This window comes from Sapajus apella, unplaced genomic scaffold, assembly GCF_009761245.1.
Source record: "Sapajus apella isolate SASKATOON/1434 unplaced genomic scaffold, GSC_monkey_1.0 scaffold94, whole genome shotgun sequence".
Classification (NCBI taxonomy): domain Eukaryota; kingdom Metazoa; phylum Chordata; class Mammalia; order Primates; family Cebidae; genus Sapajus; species Sapajus apella.
The window spans coordinates 599,526-625,259 of NW_022437034.1; the positions used below are offsets into that span (position 1 = coordinate 599,526).

Sequence of the window (25,734 nt, forward strand, 5' to 3'; positions counted from 1 at the left end):
CAACCTCTGGAGTAGGTGGGACCACAGGCACACACCATAAAGCCTGGTTAATTTTTTGTTTTTTAGGGGTTAGTGACAAGGTCTTTTGCCCAAGCTGGTCTCTAACTCCTGGCCTCCAGTGATCCTCCCATCTCAGCCTCCCAAAGTGCTAGGATTACAGGCATCAGCCACTACATTCAGCCCACACTAGAACGTTTGAATGCTGCCCTCCACTACTGCTAACCTGCTGTACTACGTCACTTCATTTTCGGTTTCTCAGTCAGGTGTCCGAGTGCCTATTATGCATGTGGGGCTAGTTATTATCTCTAAATGATAACAATGTTAAGCCTAAATATTATTTATTTATTTATTTTAGAGACAGAGTCTCACTCTGTGGTCCATGCTGAAGTACAGTGGTTTGATCATGGCTCACTGCAGCTTCAAACTTCTGGGTTCAAGTGGTCCTCCTGCCTCAGCCTCCTGAGCACTAGAGCTACAGGCACACACCATCATACCCAGCTGTTTTTTAAAATTTTTTTGTAGAGACTGGGTCTTGCTATGTTGCCCAGGCTGGCTTTGAACTCCTGGCCTCGAAACAGTCCTCCTGCCTCAGCATCCCAAAGTGCTGGGATTATGGGCATGAGCCACTGTGCCTGGCATTCCTTAATTTTTTAAGTGGCAGTCAAGATTGCAAGAGGACCTAAGCTAGTATTGGAGTGAGCATTATGTAGTGATCCAGTATTGGAGGGTTTTTCATACAGTCTGTGGGATCACTTTTATTTCTGTTTCAGGAGCATAAGGAGAATTATTTTTTACTCCCTTATAAAGCCCAGTATCAATGAAAAGGGAGAGAAAGAAATGGAACCAATCACAACCTCTCAGGCCCTGCAGATTGCTGGCAGAGCTGGCAGATTCAGCTCGCAGTTTAAAGAAGGAGAGGTTACAACAATGAACCGCGAAGATCTCGGTTTATTAAAGGAAATTTTGAATAGGCCTGTGGATCCCATAAGGGTAAGGTGTAACATGTTAATTACTACTTCTCTGTGGAGGATAGTCATTCTTTCCCTCACCCACCATCCAGACTCTTGCCTCAGACACTTTTCTGGATACAACATAAGTGAAAGAAAATATTCTGCCATGAAAACTGCATCAAAAAACCCCTCCTTTATTGCTTTGGAGAGCCATAGAGATCTTTTGATCAGAGAATGGTATGCAAGTGAAGGTCCAGATTGACACAATTTAGTTAACCTGATTTGCCTTTAATTTCTTCTGGAATCTAGCAGCAGGAAGGAACAGGGAGGAAAGCAGTTGCTTCAGGTGAGCACACAGAGCTACATTAGGGACTGAAAAATGACCAGAAGCCTGAATATAGACGAAACCCTTGAGTGCAGGGCAAAAACAGCCCTAAGCAATACAACTTCATCCTGTGAATACAAGGTTAAATTTTGGTCAATATAGTTAATGAGTTAGAATTGTACATATTTGAAACAAACTAACTTTCTAGAAACAAAATTTAAAGTTGCCTGGAAAGTTCACATACATAGCTTATCTCATTTGTCCATGACACTAGATGAAGGGGAGTATAGACATGAGATAATGCAGGGAGAAGCTCCCAGGGGAAGGCTGTGCTGGAATCATTGCTGTAACTTTTCTTAGCAGTACAGTTAGGTTCCTGGGTGGCTCCCATGACCTCCCCACTTCCCACCTGGGCACCTCATATATTGGACTCTTCTTCCCGCCCTTATGACTAATCACTCTTGCCTCATTTCCTCTGTCTTTTTCATTCACTTTCTCTATTTCATACTTCATTCCTTACTTACCTGTGGTCATGTCTTAACACTGTAATGTGCAGCTACAGATAACTCAATTCTAGTTTAAAAATGTTTTCATATCTTTCTAGAGCTATGTATGTATGTATGTATGTATTTTAGTTTTATTACCTTGGTTAAAGCGACTGGGTTTTTCTTACTCATTTTAATTCAGTGAGGAGAATTAAGATGGAAAGTGGTTTTAACCTGGAAAACAGGTTTTTCTTTTGTTTTTTTGTTTTGGTTTTTTTAAAAACTGAAATGAATTTTAATACGGAAAATGAAGACAGCATTTTGCAAATTTATCGCTCAAAGGGGTATCTCTAGTTGAGGAAATCAGCGTGTTACACTTTGAGAGATGAAATGTTACCGCTTGTACACCAAAATTAAAAAATGAAATTAAATTAAAAAATGAAATGGTTACCAAGGTAATGCAGGTCAGGGGATCAAAGGTGAAGGGTCACACATTATTAAAAAGAAATCCAAAAGGACGGCTGCATCATGATCTCTCGTTAGTGTTCCAACGGTGCCTCTCTTTTGGTAAACTTGAACATTTCAGCAGACATTCAAGCAGCTTTTTCGGTAAAAAGATTTTTACATGACTGCTATTGCTGTTCCCATGATCATCTTCCGGCTTGTTTTCAGCAGCCATTTTCCCTCCGCGCGCTACATCCTCCTCCTTCTCCTCGCGACCCGGACCCCGAGCGCTCGCCTCGTACCGCCGCCGCCGCCGGCCCAGCCACCCCGCCGCCTGTTTTGTTTTAAGATAGTGTCTCACTCTGTAACTCAGGCTGCAGTGCCGTGGCATGATCATAGCTCACTGTAACTTCAGACTCCTGAGCTCAGGAAATCCTCACACCTCAGCTTCTTGAGCAGCTGGGACTTTAGGTGCTCACCACCATACTTGGCTAATTTTTTTAAAAAATTGTTGTATTCCTGGATGTCAGATGAAAGAAAAAAGACAAAAAAAAAGAAAGAAAAAATTTTTGAAGAGATGGGATCTCCTTATGTTGCCCAGGCTGTCCTCAAGCAGTCTTGAACTCCCGTCCTCAAGCAATCTCCCCACCTTGGCCTCCCAAAATGTTGGGATTACAGGCATGAGCCATTGCACCTGGCCATAAAATCATTTTTGTATACTCTGTCAGATCATCATAGGTTTTAGAAATATGACTAAAATGTAATCAAAAGACTAATTTCTCAGTGGCAATAAATCTGTCATTTTTACTAAATCATCTCATCAGCTTTTCTAATTGGTAATAAATAATGAAACGGTATTTTTTCTCTTTTACTCAAATTCTTGGCATTTACTTCATTTTGTGAGAGTTTAGCCTGAATGTATTTATTTGGCGAGAGCTTAGCCTGCATAGGACTTTATCATGAAATCACTTAAGAAAATCTGTCCTTTAAAAAAAAAAAAAATCAGCTGATTGTTTTTTTCTTTTACTAAAAGGCAGCTGGTCTTCATCCAACTGCTGAGCAGATTGAAATGTTTGCCTACCATCTCCCTGATACAACGCTTTCCAATCTCATTGTAAGTGGAAACTCCCTTTCAAATCTCTTCTAAAAATGTTGATACGTCAGGTGATTACTGGTTAACTTCATGATCATGAAGGGATAGTCTGCCTTTGAGAAGTTACTATTTATAAAATTTATCTTACAAGCGAAAACTTTTACTCGAAAATCTTTTGGGACGTTAGTCCTGAGGAATTTCCTCTCAGATTTCAGGTGGGGACAGATATGGGAGAAATCATCTGGCTTTAAGAGGCAGTGATTAAAGCAAGCCTTTCTGGAAGTCTGTTCTGGATTAAAGAGATTGTCGTTTGTAGACTTGAGCATGTTATTCAGTGTTCATTTTAATTCACTTAGGCAGTCCAGTAATTTTATATATCTTTTTTCCCCAGGATATTTTTGTAGACTTTTCACAAGTTGACGGGCAGTATTTTGTCTGCAATATGGATGATTTTAAATTTTCTGCAGAGTTGATCCAGCATATTCCATTAAGTCTGCGAGTGAGGTATGTTTTCTGCACGGCCCCTATCAACAAGAAGCAGCCTTTTGTGTGCTCTTCCCTGTTACAGGTAAACCTTTATCTTTAAAATATTTTGAGTTGCTTCTGATTAACACAGTTTCCCCAAACAGTATTTTGTTATTCAAAATAAAACAATTAGAAGAGTATACTGTAATATGAGAGAGACTTTGTTAAAACGTAAATGGGGGTTAATAGTAGCAACAGTGTTCAGTTTTCTTAAGTGTAAAGCACTGAGCCGGGGGTTACTGTCTTGTATGAGCACCGTGCCAAGCTTCTAGCCCCTTTAAACTCATTTGGGTAGGGATGCAAATCTCTGACTTCTGGGAAGCACAGGATTCTGGGGGACCAGGAAGGACAGTGGAAAGTAACTTCCTGCCCTCACATGCTGTTTTCACCTCCCTGGGACCTTGCCCGCCCTATTTCCTCTGCTTCGCATGCCCTCCCCACCTCACTATACCCAAAGGCCTTCTCTGAATCTTGTTCTGACTTACTGAGGTTCACTGCCATTTCTTCTGTAGGCCTGAGTATTCTGCTCACCAGCTATATTCTTATCAAATCTATCTCTAAACTTACTTTTTAAATAACATAAAGAGTCCAGTGCCGTGGCTCATGCCTGTAATCCCAGCATTTTGGGAGGCCAAGGCAGGAAGGATTGCTTGAGCCTAGGAGTTTGAGAACATCACCAGCAACATAGCAAGATTCCATCCTTTAAAAAAAAAAATTTACATAAATAATACATATATCATCTTTATACAAAAGTAAAACATTACAGATAGCTTAAATTTTACTACCTCCCCTAATCTTAGTCCTCTGAAATAACTACTTGTGTAAGTTGGCGTGTGTCTTTGCAGACTGTTTTTCATTGCCTTTGCCTACATGCATGTTCATGTGGAAACACTAGATTTGTTGTGAGGGTGTGTTTCCCCATAAATATTATCTTTTTTTTGAAACAGAGTCTCACTGTGTCACTCAGGCTGGAGTGCAGTGGTGCCATCTTGGCTCACTGCAACCTCCGCCTCCTGGGTTCAAGCGATTCTCGTGCCTCAGCCTCCTGAGTAGCTGGTATTACAGGTACAAGCCGTGCCTAGCTAATTTTTGTATATTTCGAAGAGGCAGAGTTTTGCCATCTTCCCCAGGCTGGTCACGAAATCCTGAGCTCAAGCAGTCCACCTGCCTCAGCCTCCCAAAGTGCTGGGATTACAAGCATAAGCCATTGTGTCCGGCCCCATAAATGTTGTATTAATGAATTACTCGCAACTTGCCCTTTTTCTCTTAACAATATGTGTTAGAGATCTTCCATGTCCAGATGTTTAACTAGAAAATATGTTTCTTAGAGCTGGCTGGCAGTTGTGAAAGACTTAGCTAGCATAAGGGTGAAGTTTGTGGAACAGAGTCTTAAACTGCTTTAAACTGACCAGATTGGAACTCAGTCTTGGCCTTGGCCCCATTCACACCATCCTTTAAGCAGCTATTCTAGTGAAGTAGAAGCTCTTTACTAAGGTATAGGGAGTCTCTGGAATGTGCAGGTCAACAATTGCTTGTTTTCTTAAGGTCTCACTGTGTTGCCCAGGCTGCAGTGCAGTGGCACAGTCATAGCTCACTGTAACCCCAAACTCCTGGGCTCAAGTGATTCTTCCACCTCAGACTCCTGAGTAGCTAGGACCACAGGTGTGTGCCATCACACTTTGTGTGTTTTGTTTTTGAGACAAAGTCTTGCTCTGTTGCCCAAGCTGGAGTGCAATGGCATGATCTTGGCTCACTATAATCTCTGCCTCCTGGGTTCAAGTGATTCTCCGGTTTCAGCCTCCTGAGTAGCTGGGATTACAGGCATGCACCACCATACGCGGCTAATTTTTTATATTTTTAGTAGAGATGGGGTTTCATCATGTTGGCCATACTGGTCTCGAACTCCTGACCTCAAGTAATCCACCTGCCTTGGCCTCCCAAAGTGCTAGGATTACAGGCGTGAGTGGCCATGCCCAGGCTTTCCATGTGTTTTCTGTTTAAAAATTAGACTATGCCGGATGTGGTGGCTCACGCCTATAATCCAAGCACTTTGGAGGCCAAGGTGGGCAGATCACCTGAGGTCGGGAGATCAAGACCAGCCTGACCAATATGATGAAACCTCGTCTTAAAAAAAGTAAAAATAATAAAAAGAAAAAAAAAATTAGAATATGGGCTGGGTGTGGTGGCTCACACCTGTAATCCCAGCACTTTGGGAGGCCAAGGTGGGTGGATCACCTGAGGCCAGGAGTTCGAGACCAGCCTGGCCAACATGGCAAAACGATGTCTCTACTAAAAACAAAAACCAAAAAATTAGCAGGGGTTGGTGGCAAGCGCCTGTAGTCCCACCTACTCAGGAGGCTGAGGCAGAAGAATTGCTTGAACCCAGGAGGTGGAGGTTGCAATGAGCAGAGATCAGGTCATTGCATTCCAGCCTGGGGGACAGAGGGAGCCTCTATCTCTAAATAAATACATATATACATACATACATACATAATAGAATATGAAATCTAGAGGCTTTTCCTTTTTTCTTGATCTTTGTCATTACTGAACTATGACAGAGCTCAATTATATTGATGACTTATGATGCCCCTTAGGACTGTGATTTGGAAGCTGTGCTCCATGGAGCTCCTTTAGGGCCAGCTGCTGGATAGATGGATGGATGGACATCTCTCCCTGCCCTCTCTGCACAGCTCCTTACTTATCTCATTTATATATTGAGCTTCCACTAGTTGTTTGTGGCAAAAAAAAAAAAAAAAAAAAAAATAGAGCCACTGCCTTTATAAGATAACTTGAGAACTCGTGCTTGGCTTGTCCTGCCTAGCAGGTAGTGTGGTCACATTTCTGCCCTTTATGGCTATCCTACTGGGCATTTATTAAACTTACGAGGGCAACAGCCTGAATTTAACAAAATTGTGGCATTATTTAACCACAGTTGGTCTAAAACTGCTCTTCCTCTGAAGTATTGACCTTGCTTATGTTAAGCATTTAGAGATAATTTTTCCTAGTTAGGAAAGGAATCATTTGAAATCATCTTAAATCTTGAAGCTGAAGATTTTATTTAAACTCTTGCTTAAGGGGTCTTACTGTGTGGTTGTATATCTATCTTCTGAAGTACAGGTGATGTATAATAAAGCCTAATGCCTGGAATGCAACATTGTTTTCAAAGCACATTCCCTGGCAGTGTCTTGTGGTTCAAGATGGGGCTGTGGTGTCTCACGTCACCGATGAGGAAGCTGAAGCACAGAGTGGTGACTTGGCCAAAGCCATACAACTCGCAGGAGGCAGAGCCAAGATTGACTTCTGACCAGCCTTGCACCAGGCCACCTCAGAGGTTTTCTTTATACTAAGGGAGGACATTAACAAGATAGGGAAACTTAAGCTCGTATTTGAGGTTATAGGACTATTACATCATGAGATAGAAAATGGGAGTCTTCAGGTACTGTCTGTGCATAGCTTAGAACATCACATTTTCCTAAATAAGAGTTAACAGACTTAGGCCCTGGGAAATGAGTTCTTCTATAGCTTCTTTTTTTGTTTCACTGCTCCTTGTGAAGCAGAGATACCCTACAGGCAGTGTGCCTCGAGTAGCCCTTGTACAGCTTCTGATGCACATATTATTACCCTGGTTTTGGAAAAAGAAGGAAATCTTTTTTTTTTTTTTTTTTTTTTAAAGTATCTTCATAAAGTTTTTTTCTCCAGATGGTCTCACTCTGCTGGAGTGCAGTGGCATGATCATGGCTCACAGCAGCCTTGACCTCCCTGGGCTCAGTAATCCTCCACCTCAGCTTTCTGAGGAGTAGATGGAATCACAGGCACATGCCACTACGCCCAGCTAATTCTTCGTGTTTTTTGTAGAGACGGGGTTTCTCTATATTGCCCAAGCTAGTCTTGACCTCCTGGGCTCAAGTGATCTGCCTGCTTCAGCCTCCCAAAGTGCTGAGTTTATAGACGTGAGCCACTGTACCTGGCCTTATAAAGTATTAAATGTTCTTAGAAATGTAAAAAAGTATAAAGGAGAAAAGAAACCACCTGTCTATTGAAATGCAACCACAATTAATGTTTTGTTTTGCTTTCTTTTTTTTTTTCTCTTTCTAACTGTAAACTTAAGGGAATTTTGACACTTCTATGAAACTCATTTCCTCTTTTTCTCTCAGTTTGCCAGGCAGTATAGCAGGAATGAGCCTCTGACCTTTGCATGGTTACGCCGACACATCAAATGGCCTTTACTTCCACCTAAGAATATTAAAGACCTCGTGGATCTTGAAGCTATCCACGATGTCTTGGATCTTTACCTGTGGCTAAGGTACCAACATTTCTCCTTTATATGCTCTCATTTTTCTAAAAGGGCAAGTTAAAGGTTTTATGAATTTGTTTTTCTCTTTCAAATTATGGATATATTTGCAAGGTGCTCTATATGATGTCTGTTGTCCATAAAGGCAGTTGAACCTGGTTTATACCCATTCCAAAAATGACTTGAATTCTTGCAATTCTAGTTAAGATGGCTAGGTGAGAAGGAACTTCCACTGGACTCTTGCTAGTCAGAGGATGGTCCTTGGACCAAAAGCATTGGTATCACCCAGGAGCCTGTTAGAACTAAGGAGTATCAGGCCTATCCCTGACTTAATCAGATTCTGCATTTTAACAAGCTCCCCGGGTGATTGACTTGTCCATTATCATTTGAGAAGTCCTATTCTAGGCCAGTGATTGTCTTTTTTCTTGTTTTTTTGAGACAGAATCTCGCTCTGTTGTCCAGGCTGGACTGCAGTGGCATGATCTCGGCTCACTGCAACCTCTGCCTCTCGGGTTTAAGCAATTCTCCACCTCAGCCTCCTGAGTAGCTGGGATTACAGGCACACACCACTACATCCAGCTAATTTTTTTTGTGTTTTTAGTAAAGACGGGGCATTGTGTTAGCCAGGATGGTCTCGATCTCCAGACCTCGTGATTGCTCACCTCGGCCTCCCAAAGTGCTGGGATCACAGGCGTGAGCCACCTCGCCCGGCTAGGCCAGTGATTCTCAAAGGAGGGCATGTCCCTCTCCAGGAGTATATCAGAATCCTTGAGGTACAGTGCCGACCCACCCTCAGAACGACATATTCCTTGGGTGTGTTGGGGGCAGAAATGAAGATTGAGCAAAGGCACTGAACAGAGTTTGCAAAAAGAGAACATTTGGAATGAATCAGTGTCAAGATTTAGGTGTGCCATTGAGTGTGATAAGAGCTGTTCCTGTAATGTTAATATGTCTTTTTCCCAGCTACCGATTTATGGATATGTTTCCAGATGGCAGCGTTATTCGAGATCTCCAGAAAGAACTAGATACTCTTATCCAAGATGGTGTACACAATATCACTAAATTGATTAAAATTTCTGAGACACGTAAGCTGTTGAATTTGGAGAGCTTTCCATCAGAGAGGCAGTCACAATTGTCAGGAGTCTTAAGGAGCCAAGCTAGAAGGGCACGCGGCGCCAAAGCTGTGGGAAGTAAAGCTGCTGAGCCACCCAGCCCTGATGCCGGAGAGCTGTCCCTTGCTTCCAGATTGGTGCAGCAAGGACTCCTCACTCCAGACATGCTGAAACAGCTGGAAAAAGAGTGGATGACACAACAAATTGAACGCAACAGAGAAAGAGGAGAGTCTGAGACTCATTCAAAAGGAACGAGAAGAAAGAAGGAACCTGATTCAGATTAGTTTTCTGTTCCTGGTTGTTTTTTTAATTTAATTTTGCAAATAAAAATCTATTTTGAATGCTCTTCCCTCATATGCATTTACTCCCTGCTCTAGTATTGTGGCCAGCTGGTATTGGGGGTTTTTTGGTGGTTTTTTTTTTTTTTTTTTATTTGCACAGAAAAATCACTCTTAACAATGACCAAACTGTTACTCTTTTTAAGTTTAGAACATACTAGGATATCATAGAGGTTTAATTTAAATATTTATATAATGGCCATTTGTAGAATAGTACTAAGTGCACTCTTAGACTGGTACTAAGACAGTGCTAGACAGGGAATAAATCACTGGTGAATTGTTTGACCACTTTCCTATGCCACTGCTGAGGATGTCAGCAATGAACTGATTTCTTTTTTTCTTCTCTTCTTTGAGACAGAGTCTCGCACTGTCGCTCAGGCTGTAGTACAGTGGCGTGATCTCGGCTCACCTCAACCTCCACCTCCTGGGTGCAAGCAGTTCTCCTGCCTCAGCCTCCCAAGTAGCTGGGACTACAGGCGTTTGCCACCATGCCTAGCTAATTTTTTTGTATTTTTAGTAGAGACAGGGTTTTACCATGTTGGTCAAGATGGTCTCGATCTCCTGACCTCATGATCTGCCCGCCTTGGCCTCCCAAAGTGCTGGGATTATAGTCGTGAGCCACCACGCCCGGCCTAATTTCTTGAGCAACTATTGAATTGAGGCTGACCTCAAAGTAGGGATTAAATGATTTGATTCAAATTGGGTGAGGGAACGTAGCCAGATTTGCCACCTCTGTCTGCTTTTTTATTTGGTAATTTAGAGGTAACATATTTAACTGACATGATAATCTTCATTCTGACCTTTGCCTTCATGGAAATAAAGGCTGAGTGGGTGGCACTGACTCTATTTCTCCCTTGCTTGTAGATAAACTAGTGAAATGCCTGGCAGTGCTTATCTCTTGATATTCTGCAATAGGGCAACTGCCCTTTCTAGACTTTGCTTACCCCTGTGACTTACACCATAGCAAACATAGTCTGGTAGCTCCTTTTTTTTTTTTTTTTTTTTTTGAGACGGAGTTTCACTCACGTTACCCAGGCTGGAGTGCAATGGCGTGATCTCGGCTCACCGCAACCTCCGCCTCCTGGGTTCAGGCAATTCTCCTGCCTCAGCCTCCTGAGTAGCTGGGATTACAGGCACGCACCACCATGCCCAGCTAATTTTTTGTATTTTTAGTAGAGACGGGGTTTCACCATGTTGACCAGGATGATCTCGATCTCTTGACCTCGTGATCCACCCGCCTTGGCCTCCCAAAGTGCTGGGATTACAGGCTTGAGCCACTGCGCCCGGCCCCAAACATAGTCATTCTTGTCCAGATGGTTATAAAAAATAGCTATGAATTGAACTAAATAGTGGATTTGGTCCCATTGGATTTAAGTGATGGGGTACATCACTTAGAATGCTGTCAACTCTCCTATTTTCTCCAGTTTGGTGGCCAGAGTTGGTAATTCAAAGAGACTTAGGCAAGACACTTAAAAACTAAGGCAAGTGAAAAGTCTTGAATAAGCTAAATAAATAAGTGGCTGGGCACAGTGGCTCATGCCTGTAATCCTAGCTACTTTGGGAGGCCAAAGCAGGAAGATCACTTGAGGTCAGGAATTTGAGACCAGCTTGGGTAACACAGTGAGAACCTCATCTCTACAAAAAAGTTAAATTAGCTGGGTGTGGTGGCATGCACCTGTGGTCCAGCTACTCGAGAGGCTGGGGTGGAAGGATCCCTTGAGCCTAGCAGGTCGAAGCTGCAGTGAGCAGTGATCATGCCACTGCACTCCAGCCTGGACAACAGAGCAAGACCCTGTCTCTAAGTTAAATAAAGTTAAAGCCTCAAATAAGAGAGGTAGGAGTGGGGGATACTGTAAGGGAAGGGCTGCTTGAACATTTAGCTAACGAGCATTTCTAAATAGTAACAGTTTGCCCTTTCACATCTCCTTCCTTTGCAGGGAAAGGAGGGCATTGTGGTTAGAAGAGACTAAAGAAAAGATGACAGCATGTGAAGCAAAACGGGAAAAAGAGAATTGGAGTGGCTCTGGAGAGTTCTCTTCAGTGTGCCTAAAATTGTCTCACCAAGATAACGGCCTAGGTCTTCCTTCTCTGCAACAAGCTTGACATGTCACTTATCTTTCTTTGTGGGCTTCAGGGCCAACTAAATTCCCGGCGTTGATTTCACTAGGTCATGTTGCTTTTGCTGAAAGACAGCTCTTTCCTGTCCTTCCGGTTTCCTCACAGGTTTTGAAGTACTTGCCTGAGAACCTTCCATGGATTATTGTGGATTCTGCTGAACATAAACATGGGCTGTGGACTGAGCCTTACATGCTAATTTTCGCCTATCACTACAGACCTGGTAATTTAATAAAATATGGTTAGGAAATGACTGACTGGGGGACTGGGCGAGGTGGCTCACGCCTGTAATCCCAGCAATTTGGGAGGCCAAGGTGGGCAGATCACCTGAGGTTGGGAGTTGGAGACCAGCCTGACCAACGTGGAGAAACCCCGTCTACTAAAAATACAAAACTAGCTGGGCATGCCTCTAATCCCAGCTACTCAGGAGGCTGAGGCAGGAGAATCGCTTGAACCCTGGAGCTGGAGGTCGTGGTGAGCCAAGATCATGCCATAGCACTCCAGCCTGGATGAGAGCGAGACTCGGTCTCAAAACAACAACAACAATAAAAAACACTGACTGGGGATAATATCCGGTGACCTGTAATGATTTGTATGTTATATATGTGGAAGAGTATAAATCTGCAAAATGAAACTTGAAAAGTGACTGTAAATCACGAATATACAAAACTATCATTACAAATCAGAGTCTCTTATGACTCAAAACTGGGAGTCTGTAATTATGATGCAGTCATTCTGTGTGTGTCTAACTCAAACCTATTAGGATGTAATGAAAAATAGATGTTTCCTAAAGGACAGCCAAAGGGATAAGGGAATCATGCTGAGATTTCCCTCCCCAGTTTCAAAGCTTTAAAATATATTTTAAAATATTTTTTTAAAGGTTTTGAAGTACTCGCCTGAGAGCCCTCCTTGGATTATTGTGGATTCCACTGAACATAAACTGTGGAAGAGTGTAAATCCGCAACACTTTGGGAGGCCAAGGAGGGCAGATCACTTGAGCTCAGAAGTTCCAGACCCGCCTGGGTGACATGGCAAAACCCTGTGTCTACAAAAAGAGCAAAAATAAGCCAGTCATGGTGGCGTGCACCTGCAGTCTCAGCTACTTGGGAGGCTAAGGTGGGAGGATCACTTGAGCCCAGAAGGCGGAGGTTGTAGTGAGCTGAGATGGCACCACTGCATTCCAGCCTGGGCCACAGTGCCAGACCCTATCTAAAAAAAAAATAGATAAACCTCTACCTATAGCCTCTGTAGATACTATCATTTTACAGTTTTCTTATGTTTTTTACATTCTTTCTAATTCCTTTTTTTTTTCCTACCTTGGTTTGATTTCTACCTTCATTGTTGGAAACTTGTCTTACGTGTCTAGTGATCCTTGCCTCTGTCTATGTTTAAAAGTGAAGAATTAAGCTAATGGAGAGCTCTGTTTGTAGGCCTAATGCCTTTTCAGTTTTGATGCAGGTTGATTGGATGGTAAGCTGGCTTTTTAAAATGATTCCCCAAATGTCAGTAAGGTTTATTTTATTTTATTTTTTGAGTCAGTCTCATTCTGTCACCCAGGCTGGAGTGCTGTGGCACAAACTCAGCTTACTACAACTTCTGCCTCCCAAGTTCAAGCAATTCTGCTGTCTCAGCCTCCTGAGTAGCTGGGATTACAGGTATGCACCACCACGCTCAGCTAATTTTTGTATTTTTAGTAGAGACGGGGTCTCACCATGTTGGCCAGGATGGTCTTGAACTCCTGACCTCAGGTGATCCCAAAGTGCTAGTGTGAGCCAGCACACCCGGCAGTGTCTGTAAGGATTTTAAAACATAAGCTTCAAAAAAAAGGATAGTTTTAGATTTGCAGAAAAATTGCAAAGATAGTACGAAGAATTTCCATATACCCAACACTCAGTTCCCCCATTAACATCTTATATTAGTATGGTACACTCGTTATATTTAATTAATGAACCAAGATTGACACATTATTAACTAAAGGCCACAGGTTGCTTGGATCTCCTTTTTTACCCAGTGGCCTTCTCTTCTGGACCCCATCCAGGATACCACGTGACATTTAGTTGGCTCCTTAGACTCCTCTTGGCTGTGACAGTTTCTCAGACTTGCTGTTGATGACCTCGGCAGCTTTGAGGAGTACTAGTCATGTATTCTAAAGAATATTCCTCAATTGGGATTTGTCTGATGTTTTTCTTATGATTAGACTAGCATTGTGGGTTTTGATAGAGCCCAGAGGTAAGGTGCCATTCTTACCACCTCATATCACGGATCTGTACTGTCAACATGACTTAACCCTGCTGAAGTTGACCTTGATCACGTGGCTGAGGATATGTGTCAGTTTTCCTCACTGTCACGTTACCCTTTTCTCATTTTCCATACTGAACTCTCTGGAAAGAGTCATTGTGTACACTATGCTTCACCCCTTTGACGGTGGGGTATCTATGTAAATTCCTTCTTCATGGGAGATTGGTCCTTGCTCCCTCACTTATATATTTATTCAATTATTTGTTTATATAAGCACAGACTAATGAAAATGTGTACTTTGGGCTGTAATCTAATCATACTTTATCTTGATCAATTTTTTCTTTTTAACACTCCTATCAATTTTTTCTAGCTTTAGTTATTAGGAACTCTTTCATTTGGCTCCTGTGTTTCTTTGACACATCCCTATCATTTGGTGTTTTGTTTTATTGATTACTTCCTTCCTTTCTGGCACTACAAGATGCGCCACCTTGTATAGACCTGATTCTTTTTTTTTTTTTTTTTTTTTTTTTTGTATAATGATGTTAGAAACCAAAATCAGGGCCGGGCACGGTGGCTCAAGCCTGTAATCCCAGCACTTTGGGAGGCCGAGGCGGGTGGATCACGAGGTTAAGAGATCGAGACCATCCTGGTCAACATGGTGAAACCCCGTCTCTACTACAAATACAAAAATTCAGCTGGGCATGGTGGCGTGTGCCTGTAATCCCAGCTACTCAGGAGGCTGAGGCAGGAGAATTGCCTGAACCCAGGAGGCGGAGGTTTTGGTGAGCCACGATGGCGCCATTGCACTCCAGCCTGGGTAACATGAGTGAAACTCTGTGTCAAAAAGAAAAAAAAAAGAAACCAAAATCAGGGCACTAGGTGTGCATGTTGCTACTGGGTGTCATTGCTTCTAGGGTCTCTCAGCTGACAGAGCAAGGACATATGCATGTGTATACTAAGCTATATACATGTCTTCAAATATTTATATAAACATATATGTATAGCCATCTATATCCATATGAAGCTAAACATGAGTTTATACTGATGTCCTCAATTCTAATGCAGTGGCATGGATCATTCTAGCCTTCTCCCCAGCTTGAAGCCTCTCACTCCAATAGCAAAAAACCTTCCTCCTACCATCCACCATCCATGTACTTAATTGTTCATTTCCAGTATTCTGGTATAGTGGTTTCAGAACTGCCAAGCGTGCTCTTGCGAGAAGCAACTTTATCAACCAGAATACAGTGCCACATACACTTCCTTTTACTTGTAGTCTTACTACTGTACTAATTTCCAAAGTTTCTTGGGTCAGACTATTTTCCCTCCCTTCCCCTTCAGTCAGGCTATTTCACACATTCGTAATACAGTTAGACTTTCTTGTCACAGTCTGTGTTGCATCACTGACCTCCTAAGTATTTTTTAAATATATGTATATTAAAGTTCATTCTCTGTGCTGTCAAATTCTATGGGTTTTGACAAACGTGTCATGTATTCACTGTTACAGTGTCATGCAGAATATTTTCACTGCCCTAAAAACGTCCTTGTGTTTTATTTACTTAGCATCCCGGGATCCACCTTTTTGAAACCTTGGCTACCACCAAGTTACTATCTCTGTAGTTTTCCCTTTTCCATATATGTAGTTTTTTTGTTTTTTTTTTTCCTCCCTGAGATGGAATCTCGCTCTGTTGCCCAGGCTGGAGTGCAGTGGTGCAACCTCAGCTCACTGCAAACTCCACCTCCCAGGTTCAATCAATTCCTTTGCCTCAGTCTCATGAGTAGCTGGGATTATAGGTGCCCACCACCATGCCTGGCTAATATTTTTGTATTTTTAATAGAGATGGGGTTTCACCATGTTGGCCAGGCTGGTCTCAAACTCCTGACCTCAAATGATCCACCCACCTTGGCCTCCCAAAGTGCTGGGATTACAGGGGTAAGCCACCATGCCTAGCCAAGCTTTTTTACATAGGTTTTTAACCAATCTCCTGTTTTGGGCTCTATGTCTTGTCCCCTGGGCCCCTGATTCCTGAGCATTTTTAGAGTTTTACAAATGTCACAGCTCCCTTCTCAGCTAAATCACCCTCTGTGGGCACTCAGGTTTCTGTGTTTCCTCTGCTAAGCAATTACTTCTGTGAGCGTTCTGTCTTCCAGAATTATGCTAAGATCTTTTATCAGTCACTCTTTCCTTTCTCTGTGTCCTTGTAGGTTAATGCCATGTTTAACCAGATCTCGTTAAAAGTTGATTATTTTAAAATAAGGAACTCTTTCACTTTCATTTGGCTCCTGTGTTCCTTTGACACATCCCTATCGTTTGGTGTTTTGTTTTGTGCATTGAGGTTGTAATTATGCTGAAAAGTGTTAAAAACCGTGTGAACTGTGTTTCCTTGTATGGCTTTTCTTTCCTTGATTTGTGTTTTGCAAATATGACCATTAAGGTACAGTCATGATTTAGAAATTGTGTCAGAATTTCTTCATGAGCATTCCCTGTCTTTGATTGGTAATAAACCTGTAAAAATCATCGGTAGCATTCTTTTGAAACTTGCTGAGGTTAACACTTCCATTTTATTTGTGGTTGTTCCCATAGAGACACCATTGTAACTGTTACTACTGGCAGTGTTTGGAATTTTCTACATTGGTTTTCTTATTATGGAAGTTTGCTCTCTCTCACACAGTTTCTTTTCTTTTCTTTCTTTCTTTTTTTTTTTTTTTTTTTTGAGACAGAGTTTTGCTCTTGCTGCCCAGGCTGGAGTGCAATGGTATGATCTCAGCTCACTGAAACCCCTGCCTCCCGGGTTCAAGCAGTTCTCCTGCCTCAGCCTCCTGAGTAGCTAGGATTACAGGCATATGCCACCATACCTGGAATTTTTTGTATTTTAAGTAGATATGGGGTTTCTCCATGTTGATCAGGCTGGTCTTGAACTCCTGACCTCGAGTCATCTGCCTGCCTCTGTTTCCCAAAGTGCTGGGATTACAGGTGTGAGCCACTGCATCCTGCCCAGTTTCTTATTCTTTTGTAGCAAGTGGAGTGCCAGCAGGCCAGACTGATTTATGCTATGACAACTTAACTTTGGCCTTACCCCTAAAAAAAACACATGGCAGAATTCAAGAGCTGTTTTCCTTAGTGATAGGAATAGAATTTCCATAAAATTCCCAACTGTTTCTATAATTCCAGTAAATGGAACAGGTACCTTCTCATGTTATATGATCATGGATTACTGAGTGTACTGAAAGGTCTGCACACGTTTTCTTTCCCAAGAGACCAAGGGGGCTGAACCGAAGAGGGGTCCCTAGCCAGGGAACGGCTGAGCTTCAGGAGATGCTTTTAGTGTGCAGGCCACATGCCTTTCCGTGTGTGACCTCACTGATTTACTTTCTTTCTTGTAGTGACCACTGACATAGCTATGAAGCTTTTACAGATACGAATATAGACATGGACCTTCACCTTCAGTAAAAAAAAGCCAAGTGGGACACCGGGGCCTGTGTAACTTCCACTGTGCTGCCTGGACCATAGGGCTAGTTTTCCAGCTGAGGGACGTGTTTCCTTGTGCTTTATTTCCAGCCTAGCAGGTGTAGCACAGCGGGCAACCGAGAACTCTGGAGCCAGACTGCCTGCGTCCTAATCTCAATTCTCCCACATCCCAGCTGGGCTGTTTCTCCATCTGTAAAACAGGGAGAATGATGGTTACTGTGGAATTACTATTGTAAGACATCTAGTAAAACCCATGGAAGTATTTGCTAAATAAATGGGTAAAATTTTTTTTTCTTCCTGAGAGGGAGTTTCACTCTTCTTGCCCAGGTTGGAGTGCAATGGCTCAATCTCAGCTCACCACAACCTCCACCTCCTGGGTTCAAGTGATTCTCCTGCCTCAGCGTCCTGAGTAGCTGGGATTACAAGCATGCGCCACCATGCCTGGCTAATTTTTTTGTATTTTTAGTAGAGACAGGATTTCTCCATATTGGCCAGGCTGATCTGAAACTTCTGACCTCAGGTGATCCGCCTGCCTCAGCCTCCCACAGTGCTGGGATTACAGGCGTGAGCCACCGCGCCTGGCTAAATAGGTAAATTTTTACTGGACTTCTAGTCCTCCCACCAAACTCAGTAAGGAAAACAGGTAGTAGTATCTTTGGGCCTTGCCAAAAGGAGCCGTGTAGATTAAAGGGGAGCTCTATGAAACAGAGTTGTACCTCGAGATGGGAGAGTTTCCCTTCTTACATGGAAGATTTGGGCCAGATGTGTGATACACTGTAACTGAAATGTCACTTGTCCCTCTCTGCCCTCAAATGGGTGTTCTTAAGCAAAATCCAAGTACTTACAAGATTTGAATAGCTTTAGTAAGGTTGAAAAATCCCAAGACTTGAATTGGCGTAATCAGATGAGGAATGGTAAAATAACCTAATTATTTTGTCTTGATTCTATAAAGTGAGGGGGCTGAGCTAGGTGACTCCAAATGCATGTGATCTCTGTAATCATTAAACTTCCTGGTTTAGTCACCTTAGTCAGCCCTGTAATGTAGATGCTAATGTGCTCAGATTAAAAATGGAATGATGCAATAGATGAAAATCATCCCGTGTCATTTGCCCGATTAAAACCCAAGGGCTGCCTCTCTGACTCACACAAGCAACCGTGAGATTGCAGAGATCTTTGGTTATGATTTGTGTCCTTTTGTCCACTGGCCACTGTAACCTCTTATACTGATGTTGAACAAATCAATGCCAGTTGGTGCATACTACACTGGAGCGTACTTTTTTTTTTTTTTTTTGGGATGGAGTCTTGCTCTATCGCCCAGGCTGGAGTGCAGTGGCACGATCTTGGCTCACTGCAACTTCCACCTCCTGGGTTCAAGCAATTCTCCTGCCTCTGCCTTCTGAGTAGCTGGGATTACAGGCATGTGCCACCATGCCCGGCTAATTTTTGTATTTTTTTAGTAGAGACAGGGTTTTGCCATGTTGGCCAGGCTGGTCTTAAACTCCTGACCCCAGGTGATCCACCCACCTTGGCCTCCCAAAATGCTGAGATTATAGTCCTGAGCCACCGCGCCTGGCCAAGTTACTTTTTTTGTTTTTGTTTTGAGACAAAGTCTCACTCTGTCACCCAGGCTGGAGTGCAGTGGTGCAATCTTGGCTCACTGCACACTCCGCCTCCCAGGTTCAAGCGATTCTCCTACCTCAGCCTCCCAAGTAGCTGGGATTGCAGGCGCCCACCACCATGCCCAGCTAATTTGTGCATTTTTAGTAGAGACAGGGTTTCACCACATTGGCCAAGCTGGTCTCGAAGTCCTGACATTGGATGATCCGCCCACCTCAGCCTCCCAAAGTGCGGGGATTACAGGCATAAGCCACTGTGCCTGGCCCAGTTACTTTTTAAATGGGAGAATTAAATGCTGGGTGTGGTTATACAAGCCTGTAGTCCCAGCTACTCAGGATGCTTAAGCTAGAGGATCATTTGAGACCAGGAGTTCGAATCCAGCCTGGGCAATGTAGCGAGACTGTTTCTGCAATTAAAAAAATAGTGGGGGATAAATAATTGACAGGTGACCTTCACAGGATGTTATCCTCAGCCAGTGTGGGCTAGGGCATAGCATGCCCATTTCAGAATACCAACAATTCCACCTGATTTGGGGAACTGAATGGTTTGGGGAATGAAAGGTTAATCTTTGTTTTCTTGTGTAATAAAGGAGCAAGCTAAAATTCATAGTCTGAAGGTAAATGAACTGAAAAGGATGGGGATTCTCAATCTGGGAGACAGTTTTAATATGCTTATATCAATATGAAAAAAGCATCTGGAGTAATTTTAACCGAGCTGCCTCTGCACTGTGGGCTTAAGTGAGACCTGATGGATGGTCCACATGGCGATGGGTAGGGAGCATTGATTGGAGAGTCAGTGGCTTCTGAAGAGGTGGCTATTGAAGGTTCCCTCTCCAGGCAATCATTCAGCAATTATTTTGATTGATGAGATTGTGCAGTAGAAAAGCAAACAAAGCTGAAGCTGTCAAGTTGACCAGAAAATATATGTTCCCCCACACCCAGAGGCCCCTTGTAATGAGAAGCAGGTGCCATGTAGAAGGGAGAAACATCAGGGTGTCCAGCGGACCTATGTGAACCTCTGGTCAGTTGCTAATTTTAGGGAGCATTTGATGAGTGTTTGGGACATTATAGTCAGGAATGTCTTCATTTCCCTTTTCCCTCTACTGGGAACACCCTGTTGACATAATTGACATGATATCTCTGTATTTAGTTTTCCAAGTATGTGGTTGAAATTCTTAACAACCGCCAGATGCAGTGGCTCATGCCTATAATCCCAGCACTTTGGGAGGCCAAGGCAGGTGGATCACTTGAGGTCAGGAGTTCCAGACTGGCCTGGCCAACATGGTGAAATCTCGTCTCTACTAAAAATACAAAAATTAGCCAGGTGTGGCGGTGTGTGCCTGTAATCCCAGCTACTTGGGAAGCTGAGGCAGGAGAATTGCTTGAACCCAGGAGGTGGAGGCTGCAGTGAGCCGAGATCGAGCCACTGTACTCCAGCCTGGGCAACAGAGTAAAGCTGTCTCAAAAAAGAAAAAGAAAAAGAAAAAGAAATTCTTAATAACCCAACAGAATGCTCCTGCTACTAATAGTTACCAATTGGATATCTACTGAGTGTCTATTGCGTGAAGAAAGCAGGGATGGAGAGCCAATGTCACGTATTAAGAGCTGGGCCCTGGGATCAAACTCCCAGGATTGACCCCTCACTGTCCTGTTTACGGCTTTGGCATCACCTAACCTTCTTGGGCCTCAGTTTTTTCATTTATAAAATGAGAGTGGGCCAGGCGTGGTGGCTCACGTCTGTAATTCCAACCCTTTGGGAGGGTGAGGTGGGTAAATCACTTGAGCCCAGGAGTTCAAGACTAGCCTGGGCAACATGACAAAACCCCATCTCTACAAAAATACAAAAATTAGCCAGGCATGGTGGCGCACACCTGGAGTCCCCGCTACCCTGGGGACTGAGGTGGGAGGATCACCTGAGCCCAGAAGGTTGAGGCTGCAGCGAGTCATCATTCCACCACTGCATTCCAGCCTGGGGGACAGAATGAGACCCTGTTTAAAAAGTAATAATAATAAAAACAAAATGGGATTGGTAAGTGTGCCATCATGTTAGCTGCTATTGTTAACACTGCTGTTGTTGGTTTCAATTAGCCAGTCTGTGACTGTGGAAAGAGTTCAAGGCTGATTGTACCCCCTATTGGCTGCTTTCTGGGTCCTTCTCACACCACGTATAATGAGTGAGAAGTGAGTGAATAAAACATCTCAGTGGCCTGAGACATTTCCCTTTTTTTTTTTTTTTTGAGATGGAGTTTTGCTCTTGTCGCCTAGGCTGGAGTGCAATGGTGTGACCTCGGCTCACTGCAACCTTTGCCTCTTAGGTTCAAGCGATTCTCCTGCCTCAGCCTCCTGAGTAGCTGGGATTACAGGTACCCACCGCCACGCCCAGCTAAGTATTTTATATTTTTAATTTTATGTATTTTATATTTTATGTAGAAACAGGGTTTCATCATGTTGGCCAGGTGGGTCTCAAATTCCTGACCTCAGGTAATCAGGTGATCCACCAGCCTCAGCTTCCCACAGTGCTGAGATTACAGGCATGAGCCACCACACCCTGCTGGCCTGAGACATTTCTTATCTGTGACTTCCTTCTCTGCAGCAATGATTCCTAGTGAGTACTGGTGACCTCAGTTCACCCTTTCTCAGGCATATTTTTTCCTGGGTCGCTACCTGTGAAATAAAGGTTTTCTGGCTTAACATTGTGAATAGGTAAACATTTATTGATCATTTTCTGTTAAGATACTAGTTAAGATATCTGATCTGTCACAAGTGGAAGAATCTGCCCCAACATTATTGAAATCCCCTTGACCAGGACGATGTTTATTGTAGTTAGGATGGCGCTTCTGAGGAGCAGGGGGTCACAGAGTTATGCCACCGGCATAAAAAGACTAAAGAGAAAAGCCTGGGACTGGAAATTTGCAGAGCAGCTCCACTGGTTGAAAACTGGCTTTGTTAATTAGCTGGGTGTGGTGACACATAACTGTAATCCCAGCTACTTGGGAGGCTGAGGTAGGAGAATCACTTGAACCTGGGTGGTGGAGGTTGCAGTGAGCCAGGATTGTGCGACTGCACTCTAGCCTGGGCGGCAGAATGAGACTCAGTCTCCAAAAAAAAAAAGAAAGAAAGAAAGTTGGCTTTGTTTAGTGCCCAACTTCTCAGAAGATTTTCCTCGGCTGAGTGGGTCTGGCAGAGCCCTGGCTTGAGAGGGTTGCTTAGCAATGAGATTTCGTGGCACCTGATTCTCAAGTAATCAAGAAACCCATCAATTCCCTGCTTCCCCCTCCACTAACCCTCAGCTACCACCCAGAGCCTTCTATTAGACAATTGAGCGTGTGCCAGAGGGAGGGATCAAAGGGTGGGGGGGGGGGTGGCGAAGCTTAATCATTGAACCAAGCAGGCTGGAGGTATTTACTCCGCAGCACCTCGCTCCCCAGGAGGTCTGCCAGCCTGGACGGGAAGCGAGCAGCACTTCAGAGTCGTGGGAGTGAACCCTCCACAGGAATCTCTGCCCATCTCAGGAGAAACCAAACTTGAGGAAAATGTTTGCAGTCCACCTGATGGCATTTTACTTCAGCAAGCTGAAGGAGGATCAGATCAAGAAGGTAAGGAGGACTCACGAAGCTAAGAGATGCCCGGCTCCCTCTTCACAGATAGAACTGATTCCCTTAAAAAAAAAAAAAAAAAAAAACCGAAGGGAGTTAAGAGAGCTTATTAGACAAGATACTGGGAGCATATGACCAGTAAAAGACTCACTGAGGAAGAGGAAGTAATTCTCCCACACTCCTGGGCTTTCCATTACTGTCCTTACATTTCACTCGGAACTTCCTGGCAGGTATTGGATGTGGAAGGGGGTGCGGAGAGTCTTTGGAAAGCTTGAAGAGGATGGTGTTTGCTGTAAGGGATGTTTGCTCAGAAAGGCCACAATGATGAGGAGGATCATTTTCAAAGAAGTTTTAAAAACTATTGGAGCAGATCTGTTTATTTTTGTATTTGAAAGCATATAGATGTGGGCAGTAAGAGAGTGTGAATTGTAATAGACAGTAATTGAAATATCTATTATTGGCGCCTGCTGTTTGCCAAGGGTACACTATTCATGGTGTGCATTATTTTGTCACTTTGCTCAGTGAACTTGTAGTGAATTTTGTAGAACTTGTCTACAAAATTAATTCCAAGGTGGGCTGGTTAAAAGTTGCCAAGGGCCAACGGGGCAGGGGTGGGGGGAACCAGGGTTCCTTCCAGGCAGCTGAAATGAGCCCCATCTGCTACACTGGCTATACCAGCTGGCTGTCAGGGCCCCGGGCAAAAAGGACCTCTCAATGTGCGGATGACAGAAGTCCTCCTAGCAGGAGGACTTAGCCAAGGACACCAAGTATTTAGGATGGACCAAGGATTAAGCCCAAATTGACTGACTCCTCCTTCAATGCTCTTTCTGTCGTGCCATGATGCTTTCCTGCTTTTCAAAATGAGAAAGAAAGCCAGGCGTGGTGGCTCACATCGTAATCCCAGCACTCTGGGAGGCTGAAATGGGCAGATTACTTGAGGCCAGGAGTTTGAGACCAGCCTGGGCAACATTGGAGGATATGTTGCCCAAGCTGGTCTATAAAATGTTGCCCAGGCTGGTCTACAACATCTACAAAAAATGTAAAAATCAGCTGGACATGGTGGTGCGTGCCTGCAGTCCCAACTGTTCAGGAGGCTGAAGTGGGAGGATGGCTTGAGCCCGGGAGATTGCACCACTGCCCTCCAGCTTGGGCGACAGAGACCTGTCTAAAAAAAAAAGAAAGAAGGGAAAAGAAAAAATAGGTCAGGCATTGTGGCTCATGCTTGTAATCCCAGCACTTTGGGAGACTGAGGTGGGTGGATCACCTGAGGTCAGGAGTTCAAGACCAGCCTGACCAACATGGTGAAACCCCGTCTCTACTAAAAATACAAAAATTAGCCAGGTGTGGTAAAGTGTGCCTGTAAGCCCAGCTACTAGGGAGGCTGAGACTGGAGAATTGCTTGAGCCTGGAAGGTGGAGGTTGCAGTGAGCTGAGATTGTGCCATTGCACTCCAGCCTGGGCAACAGAGTGAGACTTCATTTCAAAAAAAAAAAAAAAAAAAAAAAAAAAAAAGAGAGAGAGAGAGGAAGTGTGGCTTAACTCCCACTAAATTCTATTCATTAGAGAGTTGAGTTAGAGGTGGTAGCTAATTAAAAAATATTGTAAAGCAATCACTTGTTGATTAGGTTCGCAGAGCCCTCTACTGGCTACTTAAGGAGGCGCTGCCTAGGAATCCACTTTTGTTACCTGCTTTTGTCTTTACTACTAAGCAGGTAACATGCACCATGGTATCTCTCCCACCCCCAAGGGAGAATCTTTGGAACCTGAAAACTTTGCTTCTGCAAATTTATATTATTTCCTTGGGCCCCTTTGTGTTGGTTAACCTTTTGTACCCTAGGATCAGGCGGGACATGTTTGTCCACCAGCCCAGGTGCGGGCTCGGCAGCACCCTGTGATGGGAAACAGCCTCTGCTGATGGGCTCCAGGTCCTTCTGACAAAGGCTGATGATCAGCCTTTGTCAATTCCTGGAGTTGACCTCCCTCTCCCTGTGGGAGGTGAGGAAGTTAGAAGCACTTTTACAGCCACCGTAAGCAAGTGCCCCAGGAAGTCTCCGGGGTAGTGCCGGAGGCTGGTTTACAGCTACTGGGCTGAGTCATGGTTCTGAGAACACTCCTCCCAGCACATGGTAGAAACACACCTGGTCAAAAGGTACAGCTCTTCTCTCTGTGGTCAGGCAGTGAGTCCCGTTTTTCATCTCTGTGCTTCCTGCCTCGAGAATTGTCCAGACCCTGGGCCAGACTTGCCTTGCAAGGGTTACTACTGAGACCCTGGAACGATTTCTAAAAATCCCCATACCAGCACAGAAACAAAAACAAAACAACATGAAAAAAAAGAGAAACCACTCTGACAGCTTCTTTTCCAATTCAATATATTGACATTATTTGCCCTATTAATAGCACCAGGCCAGGCCTGGTCACTGACCTGCCGATTGTCCAGCCATAGCACTGGGAGGTTTTCAAAGCGTATTTTTTACAGCTTTGTATGTCAACACTACAAAAAAGTGGAAGTGCTGCTTGTAATTCCACCTTTGATTTACTTTTAATCTCAAACACTTTCATATTTGCTGGGTGGAAGCCTTCCTAGTTTTTCTTCGTGCTGTATGTTTTTAGTTATATTTCTAAGGCACACACAGTTCTGAACTGCTTCCTTCACTGTTCTAGCGTCACCACTTATGTAGATTTCGTCATTGTCAATCATAATTCTCATTGCAATGTCGTCCTAATATCCAATCAAGTGGATATGCCAGAATGTATTTAACTTTTTCCCCTCTTGTTGAACATTTGGATACTTTAAAAACATTTTTAATAATTAAGATATTAGGCTGGACGAGGTAGCTCATGCCTGTAATCCCAGTATTTTGGGAGGCTGAGGCAGGATGATCACTTGCGTCCTGGAGTTTGAGACCAGCCTGGACAACATGGAGAGAACCTGTCTCTAAAAAAAATACAGAAATTAGCTGGGTCCCAGCTTCCTGGGAGGCTGAGGTGGCGGGATCACTTGAGCCTGGGAGGTTGAGGCTGCAGTGAGCTGTGATTGCACCACTGTACTCCAGCCTGGGCAGCAGAGCAAGACCCTGTCTCAAAATAAAATAAAAGTATTGTTATGATAAACCTTGGTAGATTTTTTTTTTTTTTTTTTT

At 43.6% G+C, this 25,734-nt stretch overlaps 2 protein-coding genes across 5 annotated transcripts in view; both read left to right on the forward strand.

Moving 5' to 3' along the window:
- SUPV3L1 (Suv3 like RNA helicase) overlaps positions 1 to 11,627 on the forward strand; it is a 29,156-nt gene extending 17,529 nt beyond the window's left edge. For 2 of the 3 annotated variants that reach the window (XM_032256177.1, XM_032256179.1), the window contains exons 11-15: positions 771 to 990; positions 3,238 to 3,318; positions 3,689 to 3,865; positions 7,977 to 8,125; positions 9,077 to 9,651. In XM_032256177.1, the coding sequence (XP_032112068.1) occupies positions 771 to 990; positions 3,238 to 3,318; positions 3,689 to 3,865; positions 7,977 to 8,125; positions 9,077 to 9,509 (1,060 nt within the window). In that variant the 3' untranslated portion in view covers positions 9,510 to 9,651. Of the gene's footprint in view, positions 1 to 770; positions 991 to 3,237; positions 3,319 to 3,688; positions 3,866 to 7,976; positions 8,126 to 9,076; positions 9,652 to 11,500 lie in introns of those variants that run through there. The other variant, XM_032256178.1, reaches the window with a different exon arrangement.
- A 10,628-nt stretch (positions 11,628 to 22,255) lies between these two features.
- The window catches only part of HKDC1 (hexokinase domain containing 1), a 60,889-nt gene continuing 57,410 nt past the window's right edge, over positions 22,256 to 25,734 (forward strand). The window contains exon 1 of one of the 2 annotated variants that reach the window (XM_032256181.1): positions 22,256 to 22,594. In XM_032256181.1, coding sequence (XP_032112072.1) covers positions 22,532 to 22,594 — 63 coding nt within the window. In that variant the 5' untranslated portion in view covers positions 22,256 to 22,531. The remainder of the gene's footprint in view (positions 22,595 to 25,734) is intronic. The other variant, XM_032256180.1, reaches the window with a different exon arrangement.